The 25445-nt window shown below is 45.9% G+C and overlaps 2 protein-coding genes and 1 long non-coding RNA gene across 5 annotated transcripts in view; 2 read left to right on the top strand and 1 right to left on the bottom strand.

Annotated features, from left to right (window-relative positions):
* Positions 1-9541, top strand: part of ano10b (anoctamin 10b) — a 14200-nt gene extending 4659 nt beyond the window's left edge. For both annotated transcript variants that reach the window (XM_035531911.1, XM_035531910.1), the window contains exons 8-14: positions 2653-2708; positions 3985-4059; positions 4150-4314; positions 6592-6783; positions 7530-7667; positions 7993-8109; positions 8596-9541. In XM_035531911.1, the coding sequence (XP_035387804.1) occupies positions 2653-2708; positions 3985-4059; positions 4150-4314; positions 6592-6783; positions 7530-7667; positions 7993-8109; positions 8596-8637 (785 nt within the window). In that variant the 3' untranslated portion in view covers positions 8638-9541. The remainder of the gene's footprint in view (positions 1-2652; positions 2709-3984; positions 4060-4149; positions 4315-6591; positions 6784-7529; positions 7668-7992; positions 8110-8595) is intronic.
* snrkb (SNF related kinase b) overlaps positions 9498-25445 on the bottom strand; it is a 24473-nt gene continuing 8525 nt past the window's right edge. Inside the window, exons 2-6 of the mRNA XM_027029241.2 lie at positions 22839-23517; positions 17069-17210; positions 14009-14221; positions 13642-13758; positions 9498-13463 (exon numbers count right to left, since the gene is read on the bottom strand). Coding sequence (XP_026885042.2) covers positions 12296-13463; positions 13642-13758; positions 14009-14221; positions 17069-17210; positions 22839-23427 — 2229 coding nt within the window. The 5' untranslated portion in view covers positions 23428-23517 and the 3' untranslated portion in view covers positions 9498-12295. The remainder of the gene's footprint in view (positions 13464-13641; positions 13759-14008; positions 14222-17068; positions 17211-22838; positions 23518-25445) is intronic.
* LOC113589538 lies at positions 14311-21088 on the top strand. Of its 2 annotated transcripts, none has more exons than XR_004776703.1 (3): positions 14311-16820; positions 19031-19189; positions 19598-21088. It is a non-coding gene; the product is annotated as an uncharacterized LOC113589538 (long non-coding RNA). The 2 variants fall into 2 exon arrangements; XR_004776704.1 differs by lacking the exon at positions 14311-16820 and having other exon boundaries at positions 18357-19189; positions 19598-19771; positions 19896-21088.

Below are 25445 nucleotides of genomic sequence, written 5' to 3'. Positions count from 1 at the left end.
CTCTGTGACTATAGACTGTGATTATAGTCTCTGACTATAGACTGTGATTATAGTCTCTGTGACTATAGACTGTGATTATAGTCTCTGTGACTATAGACTGATTATAGTCTCTGACAATAGATTGTGATTATACTCTCTGTGACTATAGACTCTGTGATTATAGTCTCTGACTATAGACTGATTATAGTCTCTGACTATAGACTGTGATTATAGGCGCTGTGATTATAGACTGATTATAGTCTCTGACTATAGACTCTGATTATAGTCTCTATGACTAAAGACTGTGTTTATAGACTCTGTGACTAGACTGTGATTATATACTCAGTACTCAGATACTGAACCAAAACCTCCAGTTTCCCAGAGTAGGCACTGGGAGAGTAGTGAGATTGAAATGAAATATTTTACATTCTTATAGGCCCAGTACAGTATGGTGGCCTGGAAGACCCATCGCTCTGCAAAAGGAAATATGTGCTACCACTATATGAAACAAATCAATCAAAATGACATCACATGTGCCACATTTCAGAACCGTGATGTAAATTCAGCAGACACTTAATTGAAAAAATTACACCTTAGCGACAACATTCACTACATTTCAGAAATTCAGAAAACGCCTACAACTACAGAAATGCTGCAAATCCAGTCAGAACACAATATTGTTTCCGTGGGACATGGAATGGAGAACAGCTAGTGAAAATGATTTTATATTTGCTATTAGCCACCAGTTCTACCAGTTTTGTGACTGGTATAATGGCGTAGAATGATTTTGAGGACTGCAAGGGACTCTGCTGTCCGGACAGCAAATGGAAGTTCGTTCCACTGTCTAGGAGCCAGGCCGGAATAGTCTCAATGCTTGTCTTCTATGAGACGTGAAGCATGCGTTGTACTCGAAGTACGGATCGGGCTTTGACCATTCACATATATATAACCAATATAACGATGTAACAGTGGGAATCACAAATAGAATTTTTCATCGGCTACCCGGTTACCGCTGGTCTCATAGGAGTCCATCTGTTCTGCGTGTCCTCTAGAAACACTTGCGTTTGATTTCTGGTTGGATTTTTGCATTTTTTAATAAATAAATTATTTGCACCGGCTTCCGGAAATGTGGCACATGTGTTTTTATGTTTTCATTTACAATGTAAATGTAAAATTTGTTGAATTTGCTTTGTGTAATTGCAGAGCTTTTTTCCATTCGCAGTGCGGTCCTCACAGCCACCGTACTGTGAACAACACCTGTGGCCTGAAAAAGCGCGGCGACAAACTTAGCTTTAGACGGTGGCGCACTAAACCAAACTGCAGTGCTTATCTCTACAGTTATTCATTATTTCTTTATTTATTTTATTACTACTCTTCCGTTTTGTTACTACTATTTATTACTAGATTTTGTTATTTTGTTATTAGTTACACAGGGAATGTTCAACTTTATATTTTATTGTGCTTGGGCAAAATTGTTCCTAAGACAGACATGACATTCAATATGAAATGTGTTGAATGACATGGTGAAGCTTGGTAATGAGAGAGAGCGAGTGAGGGAATAGGGAGAGATGGAGAAAGACAGAAAGATGGGAGGGTTAAAAAGGGTAAATGTGATGAAATCAAATCTGGAGACAGGGTGGTGTTCATGTTTAGGTGATGATACTGTTGCTTAGTGACAGGGTGGTGTTCATGTTTAGGTGATGATACTATTGCTTAGTGACAGGGTGGTGTTCATGTTTAGGTGATGATACTGTTGCTTAGTGACAGGGTGGTGTTCATGTTTAGGTGATGATACTATTGCTTAGTGACAGGGTGGTGTTCATGTTTAGGTGATGATACTATTGCTTAGTGACAGGGTGGTGTTCATGTTTAGGTGATGATACTGTTGCTTAGTGACAGGGTGGTGTTCATGTTTAGGTGATGATACTATTGCTTAGTGACAGGGTGGTGTTCATGTTTAGGTGATGATACTGTTGCTTAGTGACAGGGTGGTGTTCATGTTTAGGTGATGATACTATTGCTTAGTGACAGGGTGGTGTTCATGTTTAGGTGATGATACTGTTGCTTAGTGACAGGGTGGTGTTCATGTTTAGGTGATGATACTGTTGCTTAGTGACAGGGTGGTATTCATGTTTAGGTGATGATACTGTTGCTTAGTGACAAGGTGGTATTCATGTTTAGGTAATGATACTGTTGCTTAGTGACAGGGTGGTGTTCATGTTTAGGTGATGATACTGTTGCTTAGTGACAGGGTGGTGTTCATGTTTAGGTGATGATACTGTTGCTTAGTGACAGGGTGGTGTTCATGTTTAGGTAATGATACTGTTGCTTAGTGACAGGGTGGTGTTCATGTTTAGGTAATGATACTGTTGCTTAGTGACAGGGTGGTGTTCATGTTTAGGTGATGAGACTGTTGCTTAGTGACAGGCTGGTGTCCATGTTTAGATGATGAGATATTTTATTTTGGTGTTGGAGAGTGACAGTAGTAACAGTAATGGTGGTGACAGAGTAACAGAGTGAACAGTGATAAAAGTACTTCATTAGTACTAGAGAACATCAGAACAGAGCGTAGAAAAAATATGATGGAAAAGTATAAAGTAAACCTTGGCAGTGTGAAATGATGCTGTTTAAAACTGTACAGTCTCTCTCTCTCTCTCTCTCTCTCTCTCTCAGAGAACCACAGAGAGGAATCGTCCTTCGGGAAACATCACACTACTAAAGTTCTGGTGGTGAGTTTGTTTGCACGCCTTAGTCTCATTCCTCCTTTGACTTCTCAATTCATCCATTCATCCTGCCTTTTTTCTTCTCAATTCATCCATTCATTCCTCCTTTTCCTTCTCCATTCATCTGTTCATTCTCTCACTCCTGCTTGGTCTCTACTAGGCAAATAAATAAATAAATTTCTTATACATGCAAATTAAAAGCACTACTTTCTTTAAAATGCAAATGAAATCCCTGTTTCCTTTTTGGGAAGGCAGGATGGTCTCTGTTTGTCTAAATGATGGGAGAGCTCTTCACACATCCTCATCTGTAAACTGCTGTTTGCATGTCGAGATCATTCACAGCGTTTAGCATTTGAATGACTGTGTGTGTAACTCAAAACCACTGATCCTCTGTGTAGAAAATACATTTTCATGCTTGAAAATGAAGCAGGTGTTTAGGTTCTGAAGGGGTTGTGTTTCTCCTGACAAGCATTGTCTGGCTTCTGAGTAGCCTTACCTATTTTATCTGCTGTATGTTGTTTTTTTTCGGTATCTTTTATCTTCTGTCTCATTAAGCAAAACAAGTAGAATTGGCTTAAGTTATAGCCAGTGACTTGAAGACTTAAATGTCTGATGTGTTGCTGATATACATTGCGTGTGCTGCAGGTGATGACGTGGTGTTTGTCTTCCAGCACAGACTGGGGACCGTTTGTGGTCGGGCCCCTGGAATGCCTGGGAGGAAGAGAAAGGGTTTTTTTAAAAATATTTTGCATTAGATGTTGTATTAAAAGTCAAAGTGTCTCTCTGTCTCTTGGGGCTTGGCTCTGGTTCATGCACTCAGAGTACTATTTAAAACAGGAGAGACACAGCAGGGGTTCTGCTTGGAAAGTCCCAGGTGTATTTGGATGTATTTGGCTGATAAGTGCGAGTCCCAGAGCAGCAGCTCAAAGATTTAGAACTAAAAGAGAAGAACTCAACATCTCTGAACATCTCTGAACATCTCTGAACTTCTCTGAACATCTCTGAACTTCTCTGAACATCTCTGAACATCTCTGAACATCTCTGAACATCTCTGAACTTCTCTGAACATCTTTGAACATCTCTGAATATCTCTGAACTTCTCTAAACATCTCTGAACATCTCTGAACTTCTCTGAACATCTCTGAACTTCTCTGAACATCTCTGAATATCTCTGAACTTCTCTGAACTTCTCTGAACATCTCTGAACTTCTCTGAACATCTTTGAACATCTCTGAATTTCTCTGAATATCTCTGAACTTCTCTGCCTCCTTCTGCCCCCCAGTTCACCTTCTTTAACAATTTTGCTGTGCTGTTCCACATTGCTTTCTTCAAGCAGGATCTGCTCCTCCTCCGCAAGGTGAGTAGAGATTACTGTTATCCTTCTGTACCTCACAAATCAGGACTTAAGGAAGTGGTGCGTATGAATCTGTGCGTTTTGTGTGTGCAGCGGCTATCCTCGCTGCTGATTCTGTCCCAGATGGTGAACCAGTTCACCGAAGTGGTGGTGCCCTACATCGTAGAACGCGTCTACAACTCCTCAAAGAAGGAGCTGAAGGACGACGACCCAGCAGCGGACCACATGCAGGCGGAGGGCAGTCTGCCTCCGTTCCCCGTGAGCGCCGCCTCCCTCTGTGTCTTTCTCTCACTGTAGAGTTTATAGCAGCTCGGAGCGAACAGAGGAGCAGGGAGACGGGAGTTAGGGAGAGCGTGAATGGGTACGGGGTGAGAGTGAGTTACTGAGTGACACTGAGTTAGTGAAGGAGTGAATGGGTACGGGGTGAGAGTGAGTTACTGAGTGACACTGAGTTAGTGAGAGAGTGAGTTGGTGAAGGAGTGAATGGGTACGGGGTGAGAGTGAGTTACTGAGTGACACTGAGTTAGTGAGAGAGTGAGTTGGTGAAGGAGTGAATGGGTACGGGGTGAGAGTGAGTTACTGAGTGACACTGAGTTAGTGAGAGAGTGAGTTGGTGAAGGAGTGAATGGGTACGGGGTGAGAGTGAGTTACTGAGTGACACTGAGTTAGTGAGAGAGTGAGTTGGTGAAGGAGTGAATGGGTACAGGGTGAGAGTGAGTTACTGAGTGACACTGAGTTAGTGAAGGAGTGAATGGGTACGGGGGTGAGAGTGAGTTACTGAGTGACACTGAGTTAGTGAGAGTGAGTTGGTGAAGGAGTGAATGGGTACGGGGTGAGAGTGAGTTACTGAGTGACACTGAGTTAGTGAAGGAGTGAATGGGTACGGGGTGAGAGTGAGTTACTGAGTGACACTGAGTTAGTGAAGGAGTGAATGGGTACGGGGGTGAGAGTGAGTTACTGAGTGACACTGAGTTAGTGAGAGAGTGAGTTGGTGAAGGAGTGAATGGGTACGGGGTGAGAGTGAGTTACTGAGTGACACTGAGTTAGTGAAGGAGTGAATGGGTACGGGGGTGAGAGTGAGTTACTGAGTGACACTGAGTTAGTGAGAGAGTGAGTTGGTGAAGGAGTGAATGGGTACGGGGTGAGAGTGAGTTACTGAGTGACACTGAGTTAGTGAGAGAGTGAGTTGGTGAAGGAGTGAATGGGTACGGGGTGAGAGTGAGTTACTGAGTGACACTGAGTTAGTGAAGGAGTGAATGGGTACGGGGTGAGAGTGAGTTACTGAGTGACACTGAGTTAGTGAAGGAGTGAATGGGTACGGGGTGAGAGTGAGTTACTGAGTGACACTGAGTTAGTGAGAGAGTGAGTTGGTGAAGGAGTGAATGGGTACAGGGTGAGAGTGAGTTACTGAGTGACACTGAGTTAGTGAAGGAGTGAATGGGTACGGGGGTGAGAGTGAGTTACTGAGTGACACTGAGTTAGTGAGAGAGTGAGTTGGTGAAGGAGTGAATGGGTACGGGGTGAGAGTGAGTTACTGAGTGACACTGAGTTAGTGAGAGAGTGAGTTGGTGAAGGAGTGAATGGGTACAGGGTGAGAGTGAGTTACTGAGTGACACTGAGTTAGTGAAGGAGTGAATGGGTACGGGGGTGAGAGTGAGTTACTGAGTGACACTGAGTTAGTGAGAGTGAGTTGGTGAAGGAGTGAATGGGTACGGGGTGAGAGTGAGTTACTGAGTGACACTGAGTTAGTGAAGGAGTGAATGGGTACGGGGTGAGAGTGAGTTACTGAGTGACACTGAGTTAGTGAAGGAGTGAATGGGTACGGGGGTGAGAGTGAGTTACTGAGTGACACTGAGTTAGTGAGAGAGTGAGTTGGTGAAGGAGTGAATGGGTACGGGGTGAGAGTGAGTTACTGAGTGACACTGAGTTAGTGAAGGAGTGAATGGGTACGGGGGTGAGAGTGAGTTACTGAGTGACACTGAGTTAGTGAGAGAGTGAGTTGGTGAAGGAGTGAATGGGTACGGGGTGAGAGTGAGTTACTGAGTGACACTGAGTTAGTGAGAGAGTGAGTTGGTGAAGGAGTGAATGGGTACGGGGTGAGAGTGAGTTACTGAGTGACACTGAGTTAGTGAAGGAGTGAATGGGTACGGGGTGAGAGTGAGTTACTGAGTGACACTGAGTTAGTGAGAGAGTGAGTTGGTGAAGGAGTGAATGGGTACGGGGTGAGAGTGAGTTACTGGCTGTGTGTGAATTAGTGAGTGAGTGAATAAGTGATGGAGTGAGTGAGTATGAGTTAAAGTCTAAGTAAGTGGATGTGTGTGTGAGAGAATATGAGGGTGTGAGACTGAGAGTGTGTGTGTGTGTATGTGTGCGTGTGAGTGACTAGTCATTAATTCTATGAAGGCTAATTGTGCGTGAAAAAGATTAAACAGCCTTAATGTTGCTTATTGTAATGCATGAAAACACACTTGGGTAAGCTAAATATCTGCCCATAACCCTGTCTCCCTTTATTTCTGTGTGTGTGTGTGTGTTCAGGGTCTGTTTGCAGAGTACATCGAGCTGCTTGTACAGTTTGGATATCTGAGTCTGTTCTCGTGTGTGTACCCCCTCACGGCACTCCTGTTGTTGCTCAACAACATCACAGAGATCCGTGGCGACGCCTACAAGATTTGCCACCTGTTCCGCAAACCATTTGCTCCGCCCGAGGCCAGCATAGGGGTGTGGCAGGTGTGAGGGGGCGGGGCTACAGCTGAGAGTAGGCGGACTGTGAATGTGAGCTTCCTGTCCAGGGCCTGGCTGTTGTGTGTGAGATTTTTCCTGATAGAATGTGTCTCAGTTTTAAACTGTTAGAGAGAACACAGTGTAGGTGTAAGTGTGTCTTATTTGCCTTTAATGTTTGCCTTTGATATTTCAAAGTACTAGGACCTCCTTTGATAGACACATCTACATGTATACACACCTGTGTGTGTGTGTATGTGTGTGTGTGTGTGTGTGTGTGTGTGTGTCCCTAAAGAGTCCACTTGGTATGCAGGCTTCAGCACCCTTAACTTGTGACATTACCCAGACACGGATGTGACGACTGCGATCACAGATCAGTGTCTTTTATATGTGGGATGAAATATTTGTTGAATTATATGTTTTATTTTTTTAATTTAAAATTTTTTTAATCTAAACTTCTTTAGACAGGAAAAAGGAAAGCGTCTGAATATAGAATGCTGACTGTCTTGCGTGTATGCATGTATGTATGTATGTATGTATATTTGCAATTTTGAATGTGCCTTTCTAACTTTGCGTGGTTTGTGCGTGTGCGTGGTTGCGTGGTTGCATGTGCGTGTGCGTGGTTGCGTGTGCGTGGTTGTTTGTGCATGTGCGTGGTTGCGTGTGCGTGGTTGCGTGTGCGTGGTTGCGTGTGCGTGTGCGTGTGCGTGGTTGCGTGTGCATGGTTGCGTGTGCGTGTGCATGCTCCCCCACAGACAGCGTTTGAGCTCCTCGGCTTTTTCTCTGTGCTGTCCAACTGCTGGCTGTTCCTGATGGCTCCACGTGTCAGAGCCTTCTTACAGAACGCCGCCTTCAGTCCTGCCGGTGTCCTCCTTTTGGCCGTCTTCATCGAGGTCAAAGCCTAATCACACTTGTAGATGAACCTTTACACACACAAACACACACACACACACCCTGCTGTTTGCAGTGACGAGTTGTCCAAACACATGAGAGACTTTGCAGATGAACTGACCTGACGTTACGCATACATGTTTACGCTCTTATTCTTGAAGAGGACATTGCATTCATTAGCTCCTGAAAAGAACTGTAGGCTCTTTTCCAACACTGCATGAAGTTCTGTGCTTATACGTTAACCTGCCTAACACAGTTGAGCGGGTTGTGGTGTTTTATAGGGCGGCCAGCCTCATTTTCCGGGTTGTGCGTCTTCGCTTTCCACAGCATGTTCTCATCGTGGTGAAGCTCATTCTGGCCTTCATGATTCCGGATGAACCGGACTGGGTCCGCATCAAAAGGGAGCAGATTGAATATCGCTCCATGAAAGCCTTGAACCTCCAGGTGAGACAGCGGGGCTGGTTTACTATGGCTGACTTTTTTACGACGGCTGATTTACTTTATGGACTAAGATTTTAAAACTAATTTACATTTGTTAGGGTTTAGATTGCAGAAAGGCTATTTAATTGATATAGACCTTGACACAGACTGTCAACAATTAATAGAAAAAAAATGTATTCAAGCCCGGTGCTTGTAAAATATTGTAGACATACATTTATTTAAACAATTTGAGGGAGGAAAAATACCATAACACGCATACGTGGTCTCATAACGTGAATCTGTGGCCTTAGTCCCAATCCCAGCCGCAGTTATTTAGTGTGATGGCCCACTGGATGCCAAATTAAACCCTTTGGGGTCTGCAGTTATTCTTATTTGTTGTAATGACTCTATAGTTCTCTGTATACAGTATTATCTATTGTGTTTTGTTTACGGTACGGTGGTCCAAGCTGTGCTGCTGTCTGACAGCCTAATCCGCTTCTCGCCTTACAGAAAGTGAAACGGTCCCATGTCCCTGCCGAGCTGAGACCCTGAGTCCCGCTGCTGGTCGCCTTTACATTCATGCATTGTGTGCTTAGCTAGTTGCCGTATGCTAAAGGGCGGAGGCCATATCCCCAGGGAAAATTTGAACCAGACTTAAGTTGGACTCGGTGTCTCCCCCTAGAGGGCTACTGTGGTATGACAAAACGTCTTGTCAATGTCAGGTTTTTTTTGTTTTTTTTTTTGCTTAAACTGAACTGATGAAGCGTAGACATGTACTACATTGGAGGATATATATGTCAGGATATATATATATATATATATATATATATATATATATATATATATATAAATGTTATTTTGTTGAACCCAACTAATTGCACTTAATTGATTAGCTTTAACTGACGTTAACTGATTAACTCCTACGTTCTCCTTTAAAGCGTAATTGTGTTGAGGTTTGACATTTAAAAATTGTTTTTTTATGTGAGAAAATGGTACATAGGTCAGTACACTGGGTAGTTTAAAAAACCAGTTGGGAGACAAATCACATTATGTACGGGCTGTAAACCGTCAGGCATGAGTTACTTTTATCTTGCAAATTTCAGTTTTATTGTACGTGTCTTCTACCAACCAAAGAATTTTATCTGCAGTGATATGAGCCTTAAGAAGCCGCCTGTGATGTTACGCAGTGGTCTGGTGGACGTTTGTAAGCTCCACTAAATTATACACTCACTGCTTTACACCGCAGCCGTTACGAGAACACAAGCAGGCGAATGAATTAATAAAAACGCTTCAGCGCTGCGCTGAGCATCATGTAGTCAGTGATTCACAGAGCGTCTTCCTCACAATAAAAACGATCATCACTTTCACAGACTTTCTCTGTGTACATTTTAAAGAACAGTACCACACAAAACTTTGGTTTAATCAGTTTTAATAAATAAATATAAAAATAAATTAATCTCATTGAAACAGAGTCATAATTTCAATAAGGGTCAATGAAAGTGTAGATATAGCCAGCTGTCTCTTTCTCTCCCTGTAGAGCGAGTCCAGCTGGTCGGTAGACTGGAGACAAATGAGAAAACAAACAACTTAGACAGTGAGTGACTGAGTGAATAAATGAATGGGTGAGTGAGTGTGTGAATTTATCTCCTGTCTTATGTTCTATCCTGGAATCAAAGTGGGTCTGCAGTCATTCGTCATCTCAGAAGGGTCTTTGTGAATGACTAACACAGGATTAGGTTTGTGTTTTACAACACACTGGTGTACATTCTTAGAAAGGTTTTTAAATATTTCAATGTTTTTCATAGTCTGAAGAATCATAGAATAATAACACATCACATCGGTCATATTGAATAAACTCTGGAAACTATAGGCAACAGTAGATGAGTACGTAGAGTACACACACCATGCCAAGTAGCACAGTGGTTCCTTTTCTAAACAGAACCTCTAAAAAAGTTGTTGAAGAATCCCTAAATGTATTTTTTTAGAGCATTAACATTTTTCTAGAGCTCTTTTAAGAGTGTAGACTTATGAACAGCTGATCCTTTAGTGCCACTCTTGCTCTGAAACACGACATGTCTGATGACACTGGACATCCGTGAAGAGCCTGGACACCCATGTCCATGCTTTTTCTGTACAAATGAGCATATTTACGGTGTGTCTGGATTATGGAATCTAATCGCGTCTTAACAGGTTGCTGCTGGAAGTTTTGGCCCATGAAACCTCCTGTAAAGCACTATGAGGCATATTTTCCGCCATGCTGGTTTTAACCTGTGGAAGCTGCTCTTCAAAGAGAAGTCTCTCTGATCCTCCTGCACCTACGTTGTGTCTGTGGTACACTAAACAGTAAACTCACTAAAAGGCCAACGATCACACGTGAAAGTATCAGTATGCCTCATTCGGCCAGGGATCGATGAAGGTACCAGAGGACCAGAAGATCCCACAGCTTCAGCCATCTTAACTACACGGAGTGGGGCTACTTACAGCTACCCATCGGACACTCACCAACAACCATGGTAGATTTAGACGTATACGTTATTAACTAACCATGGTCACAGACTTCTGTATTAATCTGCATTAATGTCTAGCTTTGTCAATTTAGCACAAAGTTCCTCAACTGTTACAGGAGATGCCTTTAAGCTTTTTAAGCAGTGCTCCTAAATATTTCTTTCTAGCACATTTTGTTTTGATCTCATGGCCTCTTGTAGGATGCTGAGGTTGTGATAACCGACATCTTGTGACAAGGAGGTGAGGAACTAGCTTGGTGGAATGGTATGTTTGGTCAAAACGTCAAGTTTACATAGATAGCAACACATGCTAAAAAGAATATATACACACTGTACATGACCAGACGTGTTGCAGATCTTATACCCAGAGATTGTGCGCCCAGCAAAATGCACACTAGGGCACACAATGGAATCAAGTTGAATTTTCAAGATTACACAACCAAACCATTTTGCTCTCTCAAACATGTCCTAAAAATTTTTAAAAATTAAATTTAAAAAAAGCAAACTAAAACTAATGCATGGTATGAAGTCATATGTCTCCATGTCTCCATCATACCCTTAATAAGGCTCCAATATGACAAGAATTCCATGTTTTCAAGAGTAACCATATAAGTATTTGAAACAAACATCAAAAATAGCTCGAGGAAGACCAGTCTTCTCTTGTCCATTAATGTCCTTTTTCACAGAAAGTCTTTCACAACACTCTCTTATAAAGTCCTTTTTTCCTTGGAAAAATGTATCGTGGATACATTCTGCGTCTTTCCCTGGTCAACCCAGCAGGTGCGATGCTAATGCTAGTCTAAGCTGTGCTAATTTAGCATGCTTCCGGAGCCGTGCTGTCACGGAGCCACATGCTCTGCCTGGGTGTGTCGCGTGTCTCCTGGCCCTCCGGAAACCGGACACATGCCGTGGTGTCAGTGACATGCAGCTCCTCGCAGACACACTGAGTGGGGTTGCGTCTCCCTATAGTTACAAAGCCGTGAACTTAAGAGCAGGGGTTCTTCACCCAACCAGTCCGTCCTATACTGCGCGTACCAATACACATACCATCTTGACAGTTGGTAACAGGTCAAAGCTCCCAGTATTGTCATGGTGCCATGCTAACTGGTGAAGACTAACCCTAGCCATGTCGCTGACCAAACCACTTCTGTGTCTCCTGCTCCGGGGCGATCTGCACTGCTCACATCTTCTTTGTAGGTCAAGCTCTGCTCTGGGGAAACCATTACAGCGCGAAAACAACAAGCCATTTTATCAAACGGTGCTCCTACGCTTGCAAGACATATGCTATAGCTAATAAAGGTGACTGAGCACACAGCACACCGAGTGGCGTTAGTAGATAGTTATCTATGTACACAGCAGCACTATGAGGTCAGCCGCCACAAAGGAAAGCAGCAGGGAATTCTGGGTAAAGGGCCGGGGGGCTACGGTGTGTGGTAAGTGAGGTGGGTGATCTGTATGTGTGTGTGTGTGTGTAGCCAGAGCACCTCTGAGGTCACAGTAAGAGAAAAGGACACATGCCGGGGAAAAAAACCCCCGACTGGCGTTGGAGCGGGCTGGAAGAAGCTGATCCTGGCAAGATGGTAAGATGCTGGAGGGGTATGGAGAGATTACACGCCCGTCTCACCTTTTGTGGAAAGGGAGAAGCTTGCATTCGTTCTCTCTGTCTCTCCCACCATCTCTCTCCCTTTCTCTCTATCTGTCTCCCACTACAGCACGTGGCAGCAGTTGTACTGAGCGAAAGGGAGCAGTTTCTCTTTGGAGGCGGGCTGTATGTTGAAGGACAGAGCTTTCTCGCAGATGGGAAAGTGCAGCAGGCGGTCCCGCAGGTTAACGTTCTTGCTCTTTCCGGGGTTGACCCGGGCGGTGGCCGGGTCGGCGCCGCCGTCCCTAGACCCTCGCTTCGCCTGTGGATGTTTGGCCTGCGCCTCCTCCACCTTCTCCACGCTCTCCCCGCCTGCCCTGCGTGTCTCCACCGTGTCCGGACGCGCGTCCACGCAGTGGTTCTTGGGCAGGGGGCGGGGCGAGCCGCCGGGGAGCATGATGACGTCGGCGTCCAGGAGGCGTGGCTTTGAGGGGGTGGTGTTGTTGTTGGCCTCCAGGACGTCAGCGCTGGGCTCACGCTGAGCCTGGCAACACCGCCCAGCACGGAGCCGGGGTGCCAGTGGAGCGCCGCCCATCTCTCCGAGGCCCGGGGTTCTCTGTCTTTGCCCTCCTGACACGCTGAGGATCTCCTCCCGCCTCGGACCGCCTGGTTCCTCGGGACGCTTGGCCTCCTCAGTCGGGGGCTTGGTCTTCTCCTCTTTTGTGGGACCTTGCTGCTCCTCTGTGATCGGATGAGCCGCTGAGTGTTGGAACTCCTGCTTCTTGCCATGCTCCGCCCCTTCCTGTTGAAACACCTCCTCCTCTGCCAGGATCGGGCACAGTCTCTTTCCCGGGATTTCCCGCCGTGTGGCGTCCATCTGCTCTGAAGTGCCGCAAGACTCGGACGCCGAACGACGTCCGCGAGTAGACTCGGAGGGTGGTGCTGACGGAGCCAGGTTGGCATTAATGGGCTCGTCTTCCTCCTCCTCCTCCTCCTCTTCCTCACAGATCTGTTGGAGGGCTCCGAGACTTTTCACTGTCGGGGGCTGGTCCGTGGATACCGAGCGGAAGCTCAGGCCCAGACAGGTGCTCGGGCTGCCAAAATCCGCAAAGGAGGAGTCTTGCTGGCTGGGTTTGGGGGCCAGCAGGTCTCCAGACTCACACACTCCCCGACGGACAAACCCTGGAGACGGGGAACCCAGAGGTGCCAAGGGAGCCAGAGAAACCCCTCTGAGAGGGTACGCCTGAGGGCTTCTGCCGTCTACCAAGTCCAATGGCGCTGATAAGGGTCTCCTGTTGAAGGAACACCAGACAGGGTTTAGTAGGTCTTCACACTTATTCTCGGAGCGACAGATGGACCCCACAGTTGAGTCAAACATCAGTTTAACTATGAGGTTTACGTGTGACTAAGGTGTGTTCGAACAGGGAAACTACTGAACGGTGTGTGTGTGTGTGTGTGCGTATCACTCACTGTGTGTGTCTCTGCTCGTGAACGAGGCCACTCTGATCTGACTTGTTCCGTAGCGTACGTTCCCCCAGCAGGTAGTACGTGGCAGTGATGTGGTTATACCTGTCTGCCTCCAGGGCCCTGATACACACACAAGACCATTACTCACACACGAACTCCGAAAATGAAAATTCTAAAATTATGATTACAACACCCCATAAATTGTTTAAAACTGGACTAAAGTAATCTGTGCAAAACACTTAGAAAAGAAAAGGTCTCTTGAGCAACATTTCAGGTATAATGTGTTTAATAACTCCATATGATTGAAATATCCCAGACAGTTCTCATGAAGATGTGAAGAAGTTGCAGTGAATGTGTTAAGAACACTCACTCCTGGATGGTGTCCCTGTCGGCGATGTTCCCACCAGTCATGGCCTGCACGATCAGCTCATGCTCCTCGGCTGACAGGCAGCGGTGAGACGTAAGAGGGGCAGTAGTGTGCGCCGCAGGGGAGGGGTCCGTGTCCTGGAGCCAGGGGTGACCCTCGATCTCAGACAAGCATGCCCGCTTAGAAGGGTCCCTCTGTAGCATACGGGCGATGAGACTGGAGAGAGAGAGAGAGAGAGAGAGAGAGAGAGAGAGAGAGAGAGAGAGAGAGAGAGAGAGAGAGAGAGAGAGAGAGAGAGAGAGAGAGAGAATAAGGCAAAAAGTAGAGGATACTTGAGATGAGAAATAAACAAATTAATTCAAAAAAGGAGAGAGAGAGAAGGTGAGATGAGAGGGTTTTATTTCTACTTATCAGAGCAGAACAAATAAATCAGAAATGGAGCCTAACACCCCCACCCAAACAGGCTGGCTTTCACCCCTACCCCCACCTTTCTCCACCCATCCATCTCGTTTCCATTTCATCTCTCTCTCAGCCTCACACTCTCTCTCTCTCTCTCTCACGACAGGCGCTGATATTTGCATAGGTGCATCTGACTGTGATAAGAGAACGAATGAAACAAAAGTGCTTATCTCACTATTCATTAATATTCATGAGCACCTGGGGAGCACAGTAATGCGGACGGAAAGCGCCCGTGGGCTGAGCTTTCACAGCGCACGCCGGAACACGTGTGCGCGCACGTTTGAGTGTCTGAATGCACTAATTCATTTATTTGGTGTTTTATAACATTATGCTTGCGTTTGACCCAATACATGCGGTCAGCATGGCCAGCAGGGGGAGCCATATCTCTCTCGGTGTGTATATTCTTGCGTATCCTTGTTAGGCCCTGTGGCTAATTTTATATAATGGGAGCAGATGATGGTTTACACACAAGCCCTAGATCTAGTAGCCTGCTCTGGCTCTGTTACCTTTCCAATAGCCAGTTAGCACCCACGTAAGCTGAGCTCAGCTCTCTAGCAGGTAGACGGCGCGGGATGGAGGGAGAGTTCTAGATGATGTGAGCTAAATGTCTCCTTCACCCCTTTTCTCTTTTGGTCTGTGCCACAGCGATGTTGTAAACACCACACATCTTGCCGAGGAAGACTAGAGCAGCACAGACTTCGGTCTGACGAACAAAATTGCTTTCACTGACGCCTAGAGGTCAGAGTTCACTGGTCTCACTTAATTTCAGCTGAAAGGGAGAGAGAGTGAGGCAGAAATGTCCCCTCTGCACCTCGGCGTTCTCCAGGGACACGCGTGACCTCGGCGTTCTCCAGGGACACGAGTGTTCTGGATGAGGAACAGTTTCCCATTAAAGGAGCTTTTGATTGGGATAAGGATCATGTGACCTAGTCGCTATATTTGACTATGTGGTCCAGTGCAGATGTCTCTCTCCCTCACGCACGCACACACAAGGCCAGACTTCCCTTGGTGAGCTGGTCTTTGGTCCCTCTGTAAAGAACTCTGCCATAACACACATATTCTGGGTGAATAACTCCAGCCCCACAGCCTCTCGCAAGTCTGTGTGAGAAGGGATTTACTAGCACGGTCGAAGAGCCAGGTTCCTCTCACGTCTCTGGCGTCGCTGTACACCTCTCTGCCTGGGGGGTGTGTGGGGGTGTGGGTGGGGTAAACGGAGAACCGGAGGTATTGGGCAACAGTCAAATCTGGACCCTTTCAGTGCTTTTTTTCTGGAGGTTTTCAATTCCAAACAGGCAATCAGATTCCTAGTCACTGACTGGCCACTTTGTCATTACTAGTGTCTCCCTGGTAAAGGGAAAACGACAGAATCTTGAGGGCTGTGTTTTTAACTACGAATTACAAAATCCCACACCATTTTGGTTTAGACTCATCTGGTCTGATGAGTTCTCTCTATTGTGAAAAACCTGTACAGACACATTCCCCTCTTCAAAATCCCCTCAAACCGTGAGGAGATGGCAACGTTTTCAAAACGTGAGTTTAACCTAAGGGGAATGGCTGTTCAAGCAACACTGGTCTTTAAGGGATTACTTAGAGGAAATCCAATACTTAAGGGAAGACATGAGTATGTGTAATGATTTCACTTATGAAAACCACTTAAGACTTTCTAAGTGCTGTTTAAGACTTTCTTGTGTGACACATTTATCTTTAAGAAACCGTTCCACGTATTCTAAATTGAAAATTCAGCGTGTGGTTTGTAATATAACTGGGCCATGGTCTTTAGTCCACGAACAAGGGCTTCCTGAGGCAGCGACGTTCCTCAGTCATTGCATGAAATCACTTCAAAGAAACTTTAGCTCCTCCCCGACTTCTCACTGGCTAACGTCACCGTTGCTCTGTGAAAGGCTGACGCTGTGAATGGCTGGTCCAAGCAGATGTATGTAGCAAGAGTACGGAATGTTCAGATGCCGTGTGTCCTGCTCAAGGCTGTTAAGTGAGTGTAAAGTTTGTTGTGAGGGTGACAGGCAGAAGTCACGCGCACACACACACACACACACACACACACACACTCACTCACTGTATAGCTCAAACTGAGAATTATAAGCCTCTTTGTAACATGTGCTGGTTGTAAGAATGTGTATTAAGTGTGGGGATGCATTCAGTGTAAATCCAGTCTTAATTGCTTTTGAAACCTTGAAAATGGTCCTGACTCACTGTTATTGCCAGTAAATGTCTGATAAATGATTTTTTATTGTGGCACGTGTGGTTTTGTGTAGTATGCGGTGTGTAAGGGGTAGTTCTGTACTGGTGCATGGTGAGCTGTTTGTATATGTGGGCAGATATACAGAAGAGATGAGCGGTGAGTGTGTGTGTGTGTGTGTGTGTGTGTGTGTGTGCGTGTGTGTGTGTGTGTGTTTGTGTGTGTGTGTGTGTGTATGTGTGTGTTTGTGTGTGTGTGTGTGTGTGTGTGTGTGTGTGTGCGTGTATGTGTGTGTGTGTGTGTTTGTGTGTGTGTTTGTGTGTGTGTGTGTGTGTGTGTGCGTGTGTGTGCGTGTGTGTGCGTGTGTGTTTGTGTGTGTGTGTGTGTGTGTGTGTGTGTTTTCTCACTCCTGGCACTGTGCAGAGACGTGGTCCGGTACAGTGTAGCGACAGTCCATTATCATGGTGAGGGTCTCGCTGTCAGTGGCCTCCTGGAAAGGTGGGTGTCCACACACAAGCATGTAGAGGATCACCCCTAGTGACCAGATATCTGAAAAACACACAGACACACACCAAAATTCATCACACATCGTAATATATGCATTATCTGTGGAATATAACACATATTAGACAACCATTCAATTCCTATTATACCAGTGTGTTTGGGAGTCATAAAACACACACACACACACACACACACACACACACAGAATGTGTCAGATGTGCTATGTGCATCATTAATAAGAGTGTAGGTGAAGAGTGCGCTTGGAGGAAGGAGCCCAGCTGTGTCCTTACGTAACACACACGCACACACCCCCTGCATGTGTGTCTGGCATTCCCACCCCTTCCGTGAGCAGCAGGCTTCCTCTGGGTCGACCAGAGATGCGTGGAAACCCCGTCAGAACATTCTGAAGTCGGAACAGAGTGTCTGGGTCACTGGGAGAAGCATGAAATGGAGGGCGGCACACATCCTCCCGGAATAACGTTTGTTTTGGTGGTGTTCTGTTTCAAGATGGCTGTCCAGGAAAAAAGAGGCTTTCACAGTTTAGGCCTACACTTCTCTTACATTGCTCTTTGTTTGTATGTGTGTGTGTGTGTGTGTGGGGGGGGGGGGGGGGTGTGAGGTAGGTATTAAGTCATTATAAAAAGTTAGTTCCACACATTAGTAAACGTTTGGATTTACTTTTGTATTTTTTTGAGTATTATAATACTTTGCTTGTTCAAGTGTATTTTTGTTGAAACAAATCTGCTTTTACTGTTACATTTCAGTCACTCACATTTAATTCTTAATAGTTTGTGTTTTCTCTAGATTTTGGTTTTCTTACATCACCTTTGTTCTTTATCATATTAATCACAAAAGTATCACATGAGAGAAGAAACATTTGGTACGTTGCGATTGCAATTCCCCCGGTCACTCAATACTTCTACACAAGCTGTTTGGTGGGCTGTTTCTGCACGGCTGATTACTCGGGGGTTACTCTGGGAATACTCTGGCGGAGTTGAGGCTACTCTGCCCGACTGGGGAGAGATGCTGGAACAGAGGTTGCAGGCGAAGATGTTACTGGGAACTGGACTGGGGAAAGTCATTGTGCCAGCAGAGCTTTGAAACGTGCTAACAATAGCTCTGTTCTTCACTTCACTGAACTTTCTGTTCCTACTGAGAACACCCCCCCCCCCCCCCACTCACACACACACAGACGCAGAAACACGCAACTCTACACACTAGGGTTATGTAACTGTGATCAATGGTTTATTGACATTGTTATGTCTTTAACTCGAGGACCATTCTCCACACACAACAGATGCTATGCTGATGGTAGTATGCACATTAACACACACACACACACAGAGTTTGTTTTAGTTTTGTATTGGCAGAGACTGCCTGGAGCCCGATATTCAGTATATCTGCAGTGAAACAGACCCATCCTGTTCGATCAGAAACATGAGAAGGCTCGAGTTCTTCTGTTTCATATCACTGGCGCTCCTTTGTTAGATCCCTCTTATTTGTCACCAGTATTTTCCTCCGTGTTTCGCTGCCACTCCTGTTTTCTAGTCTAGTTATTCACTCTCTCTCATCTTGGGCTCAGACTGGGAATGTGGTCTCCACACTCCTTCTCAGTCTTTCCTCTGCTCTCTCGCTGTCTCTCCTGTTTAATAAGAGATGGTAGTGGATGGTGCTTTGCTCTAACGGATATCCAGCCCACCATTCAGAGAAAACCCTCTGAATCCGCACCACACAATCCCAGGCCTTCGTCCGGACTTCCTGCGCCCGTTCCTCTGCTGTTGCTCTACCTGTCCCCTGTCCTTCTCTCCTTCCCCTTTATCCCATTCCCACATTCCTCTTCTCTCCCTCTCTCCGTGCTGCTCCAGTGCCGTGACGTCCGCGTTCGTTAGCGCTGTGCTTCGACAGCGGAGCTGACACTTCCCGGTCCTTATTACAGAAGATCTCAGCTCATCACCCCCGTCAGTCTGATCCAGGACCAGCATGCCTCTGCCTTCTCGGCATTTCACACTGCGAAAGGTTGATCTGTGAGTGCCATATGACTACTGTCACAGATGTACGCCGCAAACAGAGAGCTTTGGATTGTCTTTATTAACAAATGGAAAATTGGCTCAGAAAGACAGAATCAGTCTACAAATATATCCAAACACTGACTGTCCTCCAGTGCCTCTGTCAACCACTACATATATGACTCATTTTAGAACTAGTACTCCTAGGTACACAATGCTCACTGTGTTTATACGGCTGGGAAAAAATATTTAATGATATCTGTTGCATATATGAATACTATAAGACAGACAGAACAGGTGCGCACGCACACGCACTGGAGAGACTCTCCCAGAGGTGTGTGTGGCAGCATGCAGAGGTTACATAATGTGACAGTAGTGTGTGAATGAGGACACCTCTGGTCACCATGGTCTGTTTCTACTCTGCAGACACCTATGTCAAAAATGCCTGTGGGCGCGTGCACATGAGGAGGTGTGTGCTAATGTGTGGGATGAGCTCTGGAAAAGCGGAGTGGAGAAGGAGGTGAAGAGGAGCAGAGGAGCAGAGGGGTCGTAGTTCCCTGACTGGGGAGCCACTTAGGCAGCACACCCCAAGAGTTGCAGGTACACACCTCACCCTCACGAGAGAAAGAGCGTGTGTGTGTGTGCGTGTGCGTGTTCTTTCTCTTACACACACACACAAGCACAAAATACACAGAACTCTTAAAATGTTTCCTTTACCAGGAAGGCTTTCTTTGGTAAGGGCTCCTCGGGTTCCCCTGAACTGCACAGGCTGAGGTTTTCCGGCTCCCAACACCCCTCGTCCAATTCCTTCATTATTTATCAAACCTTTTAACAATGAGTAAACAGCTCAACAGCTGCAGAGCTAAACAAAAACAAAACTGGCACCTACACTCCTCTATAATAAAATACACAGAACTATTTCCCTCTAAATGGATTACACCGACCTTCCTCTAAGCATTGTGTACTGAAGTAAACACACTCTTACAAAACCTGATCATATTGATTCATTTATTTATAGAATGCCAGAACCAATGGGTTTTGTCCTTCTACTTGTTTGCTGACACATTTATTGCCAAGTAAACTTAATACAAGAAAGCTTTACTGTGTCATGCCTTTGTGATTTTGGTCTGGGTCATTAAATCGGGTTGGTTGTGTATGTGCTGTAATTGTGGCAGTGCAGGTCATTAAAAAGCAAAACAGCTGTACAGTGAGTACAGTGTTGGGCACAGTGTTAAGATCAATGTTAGTGTGTTAGGCACTGTGCTGAGCAGTGTGTTAGTGTGTTAGGCAGTGGGTTAAATACTGTTGAACAAGGTGTTGGGCAGTGTATTGGGCATTGTGTTAGTCGGTGTCTTGGGCAGTGTTTTAAGCACTGTGTTGGGCAGTGTGTTGGGCACTGTGTTAGTGTTAGTCAGTGTGTTAGTTTGTTGGGCAGTGTTGGGCACTGCGTTACAGTGTTAGTTTGTTAGTGTGCTGTACAGTGTGTTAGTCAGTGTGTTAGTGTGTTGGGCAGTGTGTTGGGTATCGTGTTGGCCAGTGTCTGAGCCCTTGAGAGGTTCTCTCTCATATTCCACAGGCATCTTGGTCTCCCTACTGCAGCACTTTCTCTTTGGGCAACAGAGAGTCCAAATCAAGGTGAAGCCATCCCTCCAGGTCAGACACCTTGTACAGTCTGTCCCACGCGCTAAACACCTCATCTGCTGCACATGTGCGTGTGTGCGCATCTCAGAGGATGCTGACCCACTTTACGTGTGGCTAATCCTGGATCATGTAGGCTCAGGGAGAATTACTGGCCTACTCTCACATTCTGCTCTGAGCAGGACAGATGATAAAAATACGACTTTTATAACAGCAGAACACAGAAGTCGCCACATAGTGCCAGAACACAGCACACATCTGGGCACACACACACACACACACACACACAGAGGGAACATGTGACGTACAGAATGAGAGAAACAGATGAGAGAGCTTCCTCCTCCTCCTCCTCTTCCTCCCTGAGTCACTGTGTTTAGTGATTTTCTTCTTTCTCTTCTGGCTCTATTTCCTGTTCCCTCCTGAACCCTCTTCCTCCCCCTGTCTCCTGTCATCTCTCTGTGCTTCCCTCCCTCTGATTGGTTCAAGGGCTGGCACAGCAGAGCATAACCCACAGGCCCAGACTAATGGGTGTATCACAAAAGCAGATAAACATGTTATTCTCCTCCAAACTCTGAAGTTTTGATGTGTATGTGAACGTACGTATGCATTTTGTGTCAGCTAAACGTCTAAAACCTTCTGGTGTCTGTAATGTCTGTCCCTGCGGTTTATTTATGCTGGCAAAACCAAACAGCGATGGAAAAGGAGAATGTGTGATCATAAATGTGGGATCAGGAGTAGGGCTGAGGAAACCCCTGTGGTGAGACCTTTTAATGGGGAGGGACATGACGCCAGTTCTTTACGTTTGAGCTATCATCAGTAGGTTGAGACCGTGAGAAACGTCTTACGCTATTGCATAATATACAAGTGGAGTCCCACCAGCTCTACTTATGGGTCTGTCCCAGCACCAATCACCCACAAGCTCCATCTGTTCATAGACGTGTCCATTGAGAGGACAGACTTTGCAGGATTAAACAAAAGCAATAAGACCAGCAACATGACCGAGAGAAGACATGGAGAGACAGAGAGAGAAAGAGATGAAAAGAGATGTAAGGCATAAATAGAGAGAGAGAGTGACATAGCTAGAGAGAGGCAGGTAGTGAAAGACAGAGCGAGACAGTGCGAGACAGAGTGAGCTAATAAGAGACAGTGAGACAGTGTGAGACATTGAAGTATTCAGAGACAGAGTGAGAGAGTGAGACAGAGTGAGGTAATAAGAGACAGAGCGAGACAGAGTGAGGTAATAAGAGGCAGAGTGAGACAGTGCAAGACAGAGTGAGGTAATAAGAGACAGAGTGAAACAGTGCGAGACAGAGTGAGGTAATAAGAGACAGAGTGAGACAGTGCGAGACAGAGAGATATTCGGCTGAGCCTGTGTGGGTTTCAGGCTGCCCAAGGCAAACTCAGATTTAATCTTTATCCAGATTAACTGTAAAACAATGCCACATCACAGACTACATCCCCAAATCCCAGCGCGCACACATGCAAGAATATTCCGGCTGCTGACTCAACACACCCAGACATGCTTCCAGACCAGAGAACCTAGGGCAGTAACTGGGAGTTACAGTTCTGGTTTCCTGTGAAAGCATTTGTACTTTCACAGGAAACCAAAAGCTCTTCAGCCAGATTAGCCAACACCTTCCCCTGCTCTGCTGATGGCAAATGTTCTCATAAGATGGTCTGGACAACAGCATCAGCCAGACTAAGCGTGAGGATGCATGGAGAACCACTACAGTGAGGACGCAGGGAGAACGAAATTAAATAATGAAACTGATGAGTGAAACGCTACACTTGCTATTCTTGTAGCTTCACTGTATTTATGCTATTTGTGTTTTGGTTCAAAAGTGACCTACATGCATTATATTACAGAGTGGAAGAAAATAGTTTTTTTTTTTTTGGAAATTTGGAAATTTTTGGAAAACTAAGATATACAGATGAGAAAAGACACACACACACGTACATACACACACACGTACACACACACACACACACACACACACACACACACACACACACACACACACACACTCACCCACGGCAGGGGCATCGTACTCTTCTGCGAGCAGTATCTCTGGGGCAGAGTAGGCTAGCGAGCCACAGCTGGTCATCAGCATGGTTCCGGGCTGGAAGTGGTTACTGAAGCCGAAGTCCGTGAGCTTGACGGTGCCCTGCTGCCGGAAGAACACCACGTTCTCGGGCTTCAGGTCCCGGTGGACGACGTGCAGCCGGTGGCAGTAGGTGATGGCTCGCACGATCTGCGCGAAGTGCAGCTTGGCCGTGTCCTCAGCGACGCCACCCTCGTGCCGCAGGATGTAGTCGTACATGTCGCCTCCATCAGCCAGCTCCAGGATGAGGTAGAGCTTGGTGTGCGTGTCGATCACCTCATACAGGCGCACCACGTTGGGGTGCCGCACCAGCTTCATGCAGCGCACCTCCTGGAGCAGGTGACCTGTGGCCAGAGCGTCCAGCTTGGTCTTGTCGATGACCTTCACGGCCACGAGCTGGCCCGTGAAGACGTGGCGTGCCAGCTTGACCACGGCGAAGTGGCCTTTGCCCAGGGTGCGGTCCAGGTCGTACAGACCGGCGATCTTGCCCTCGTAGCCGCTCTTGGTGGCGGCCATTGTGGATCGAGGTGGCGTGCGCGATGGCAGAGGCAGTGCTGTGTGAACCAATGGGGCCGCGGGGAAACTGAAGGTCTAGTGAGTCATCGCCTAGGAAACATAAGAGGAAGGAGAGGCAGGGCAGGGTTAGCCTCTGGAAAGTTGTCCACCCACGTTATGCAGTCCAAAGTCATTCTGTTTAAATATCAAAAGACATCAGGAACTAGGTATGATTTACTAATCTCTCACCAGCCTTCACCCATGTGAGCGTGTGGGCGTGTGCTGTTTCACACATGACTGCTGGGAGGTGTGTGCAAGATCTTGTTCTTGTTAACATTCCAAACATTTTAACCTGATATATGATTGTTCAAACATGCCTTAGTTGGTTGTGAGTGATAGTTTGTGCATGTAAGAATGTGTGTGTGTGTGTGTGTGTGTGTGTGTGTGTGTGTGTGAGAGGTCTCAGTCCTTAGGCAGTGTGTACTGTGGGTGAACTGGTTATGTGAGGTTCCACACAGGCCTCTCGTTAGGACAGAGCTCATAAGACCTGCCTCTGTCTGTGTGACTCTAGTTAATACGCAACTGGTTTTAAGAGTAAAACAGTGGCCACATGACAGTCTGCTTAAGGCAACATAGTCGGGTTCACTCCTGAGTACTGAGACAAAGGGGTGATACAGTACCTAGGACTTCTCACAAACCGAGTGAGACAGAAAGAGAGAGACACAGAGACAGACATACAGACAGGCAGAGAGCGAGAGAAACAGAGAGTGTTACAGTGGCTGTGTGTGAATGTGTGTGTGTAAGACAGCCATCGTTTGGAAGAGGATGTACCCTGCCCTGGTAGATATGTGTTGACAGAGACCGTCAACCTGTGAAGGAGAGAGTGATGCTATGGGTTCTGCCCTCTGCCTTCGCCACAAGACCTCAAACCTCACACGGCACATTTGAGAAGGACCTCACAACATCCACAAACTAGTCAACTAGCGACTAGCACTGCAGATGTCTGTAGGCCAAGCAGGGTTGGTTTTTTTTGGCTTTGATTATTCATATCAGTACTGAAATATCTTTTTGAATTAGTTTTAGTTAGAGACGCATTGTTGCATTGCCAGATTATCCTGAACTAGATTTTTAAATAAAGTAATCAATAAAAAAAAAACGGAAAAACAACAAAAGTCTGATTTTTGCAGCACTTGAGATTACTGTTGTATCACTTCATTACATTTAGAAGGTTGTAATTAGCTAAAAACACAGCTGATTAACAGTTACGACAGTTATATTGGTTGCTTGGTAACAGCATCTTGCCCACGGGCCTCTAGTTACCTAACAAACACTTATATTCTGTTTGATTTGGTTGGGTTACCTATCAAACATTTAAAGTTTCTCGTAGGGTTTCTAGACACCCTGTACCAAGGACAGGTATTTCCCACACAAGTCTGTACAAAGTACAACTCGTGAAACTGGCAGCATAGTCAGAATCAGACCTATTGTAAGCAGAAATGAGATAACAAACCGGATAACTCCAACCGTGACGACACCAACTCCCAGTGTGCAGCCATAGCAACACAAGCACATTTTGAAATAAAGAATGATGTGATAAAACCAGACTTTTTGTTACCCATGTTGAGTTAAAAAACTATTTGTCAACAAAATATACATAAAATAGTAGACCATTAATGTGAATCTGCTTTGAACTATAATTTTTTTTTTAAAAGGTTGAAAGTTCGTTCGTCTGTACACATTTGTGTCAAATCTTGTGATCAGGAGGTGTTACAGGTGGGTGTGGAGTTCACTGCATAGGTACGGTGGAAGAAGAGATACACCAGAGCCCGCGTCCCACTGCGATGTAACTGGGACACTGTGTGAGACCTCAGAGTGCAGCTTTTCAGTCACACATCAAAGGCAACATGCTCCCAGAACCCTCAATGTTACCATAGCTGTGTTGCCATGGCGCATCCCGTCGCAAACAAACCTGGCTTAATCGTAAAGGATGACGAAGCAGGCAACATGGTTTTTCCTGCTTAAACGGTCACATCCAGGGG

Source organism: Electrophorus electricus, chromosome 12, assembly GCF_013358815.1.
Source record: "Electrophorus electricus isolate fEleEle1 chromosome 12, fEleEle1.pri, whole genome shotgun sequence".
Lineage (NCBI taxonomy): Eukaryota > Metazoa > Chordata > Actinopteri > Gymnotiformes > Gymnotidae > Electrophorus > Electrophorus electricus.
This window is presented reverse-complemented; position numbering and strand designations above follow the sequence as displayed.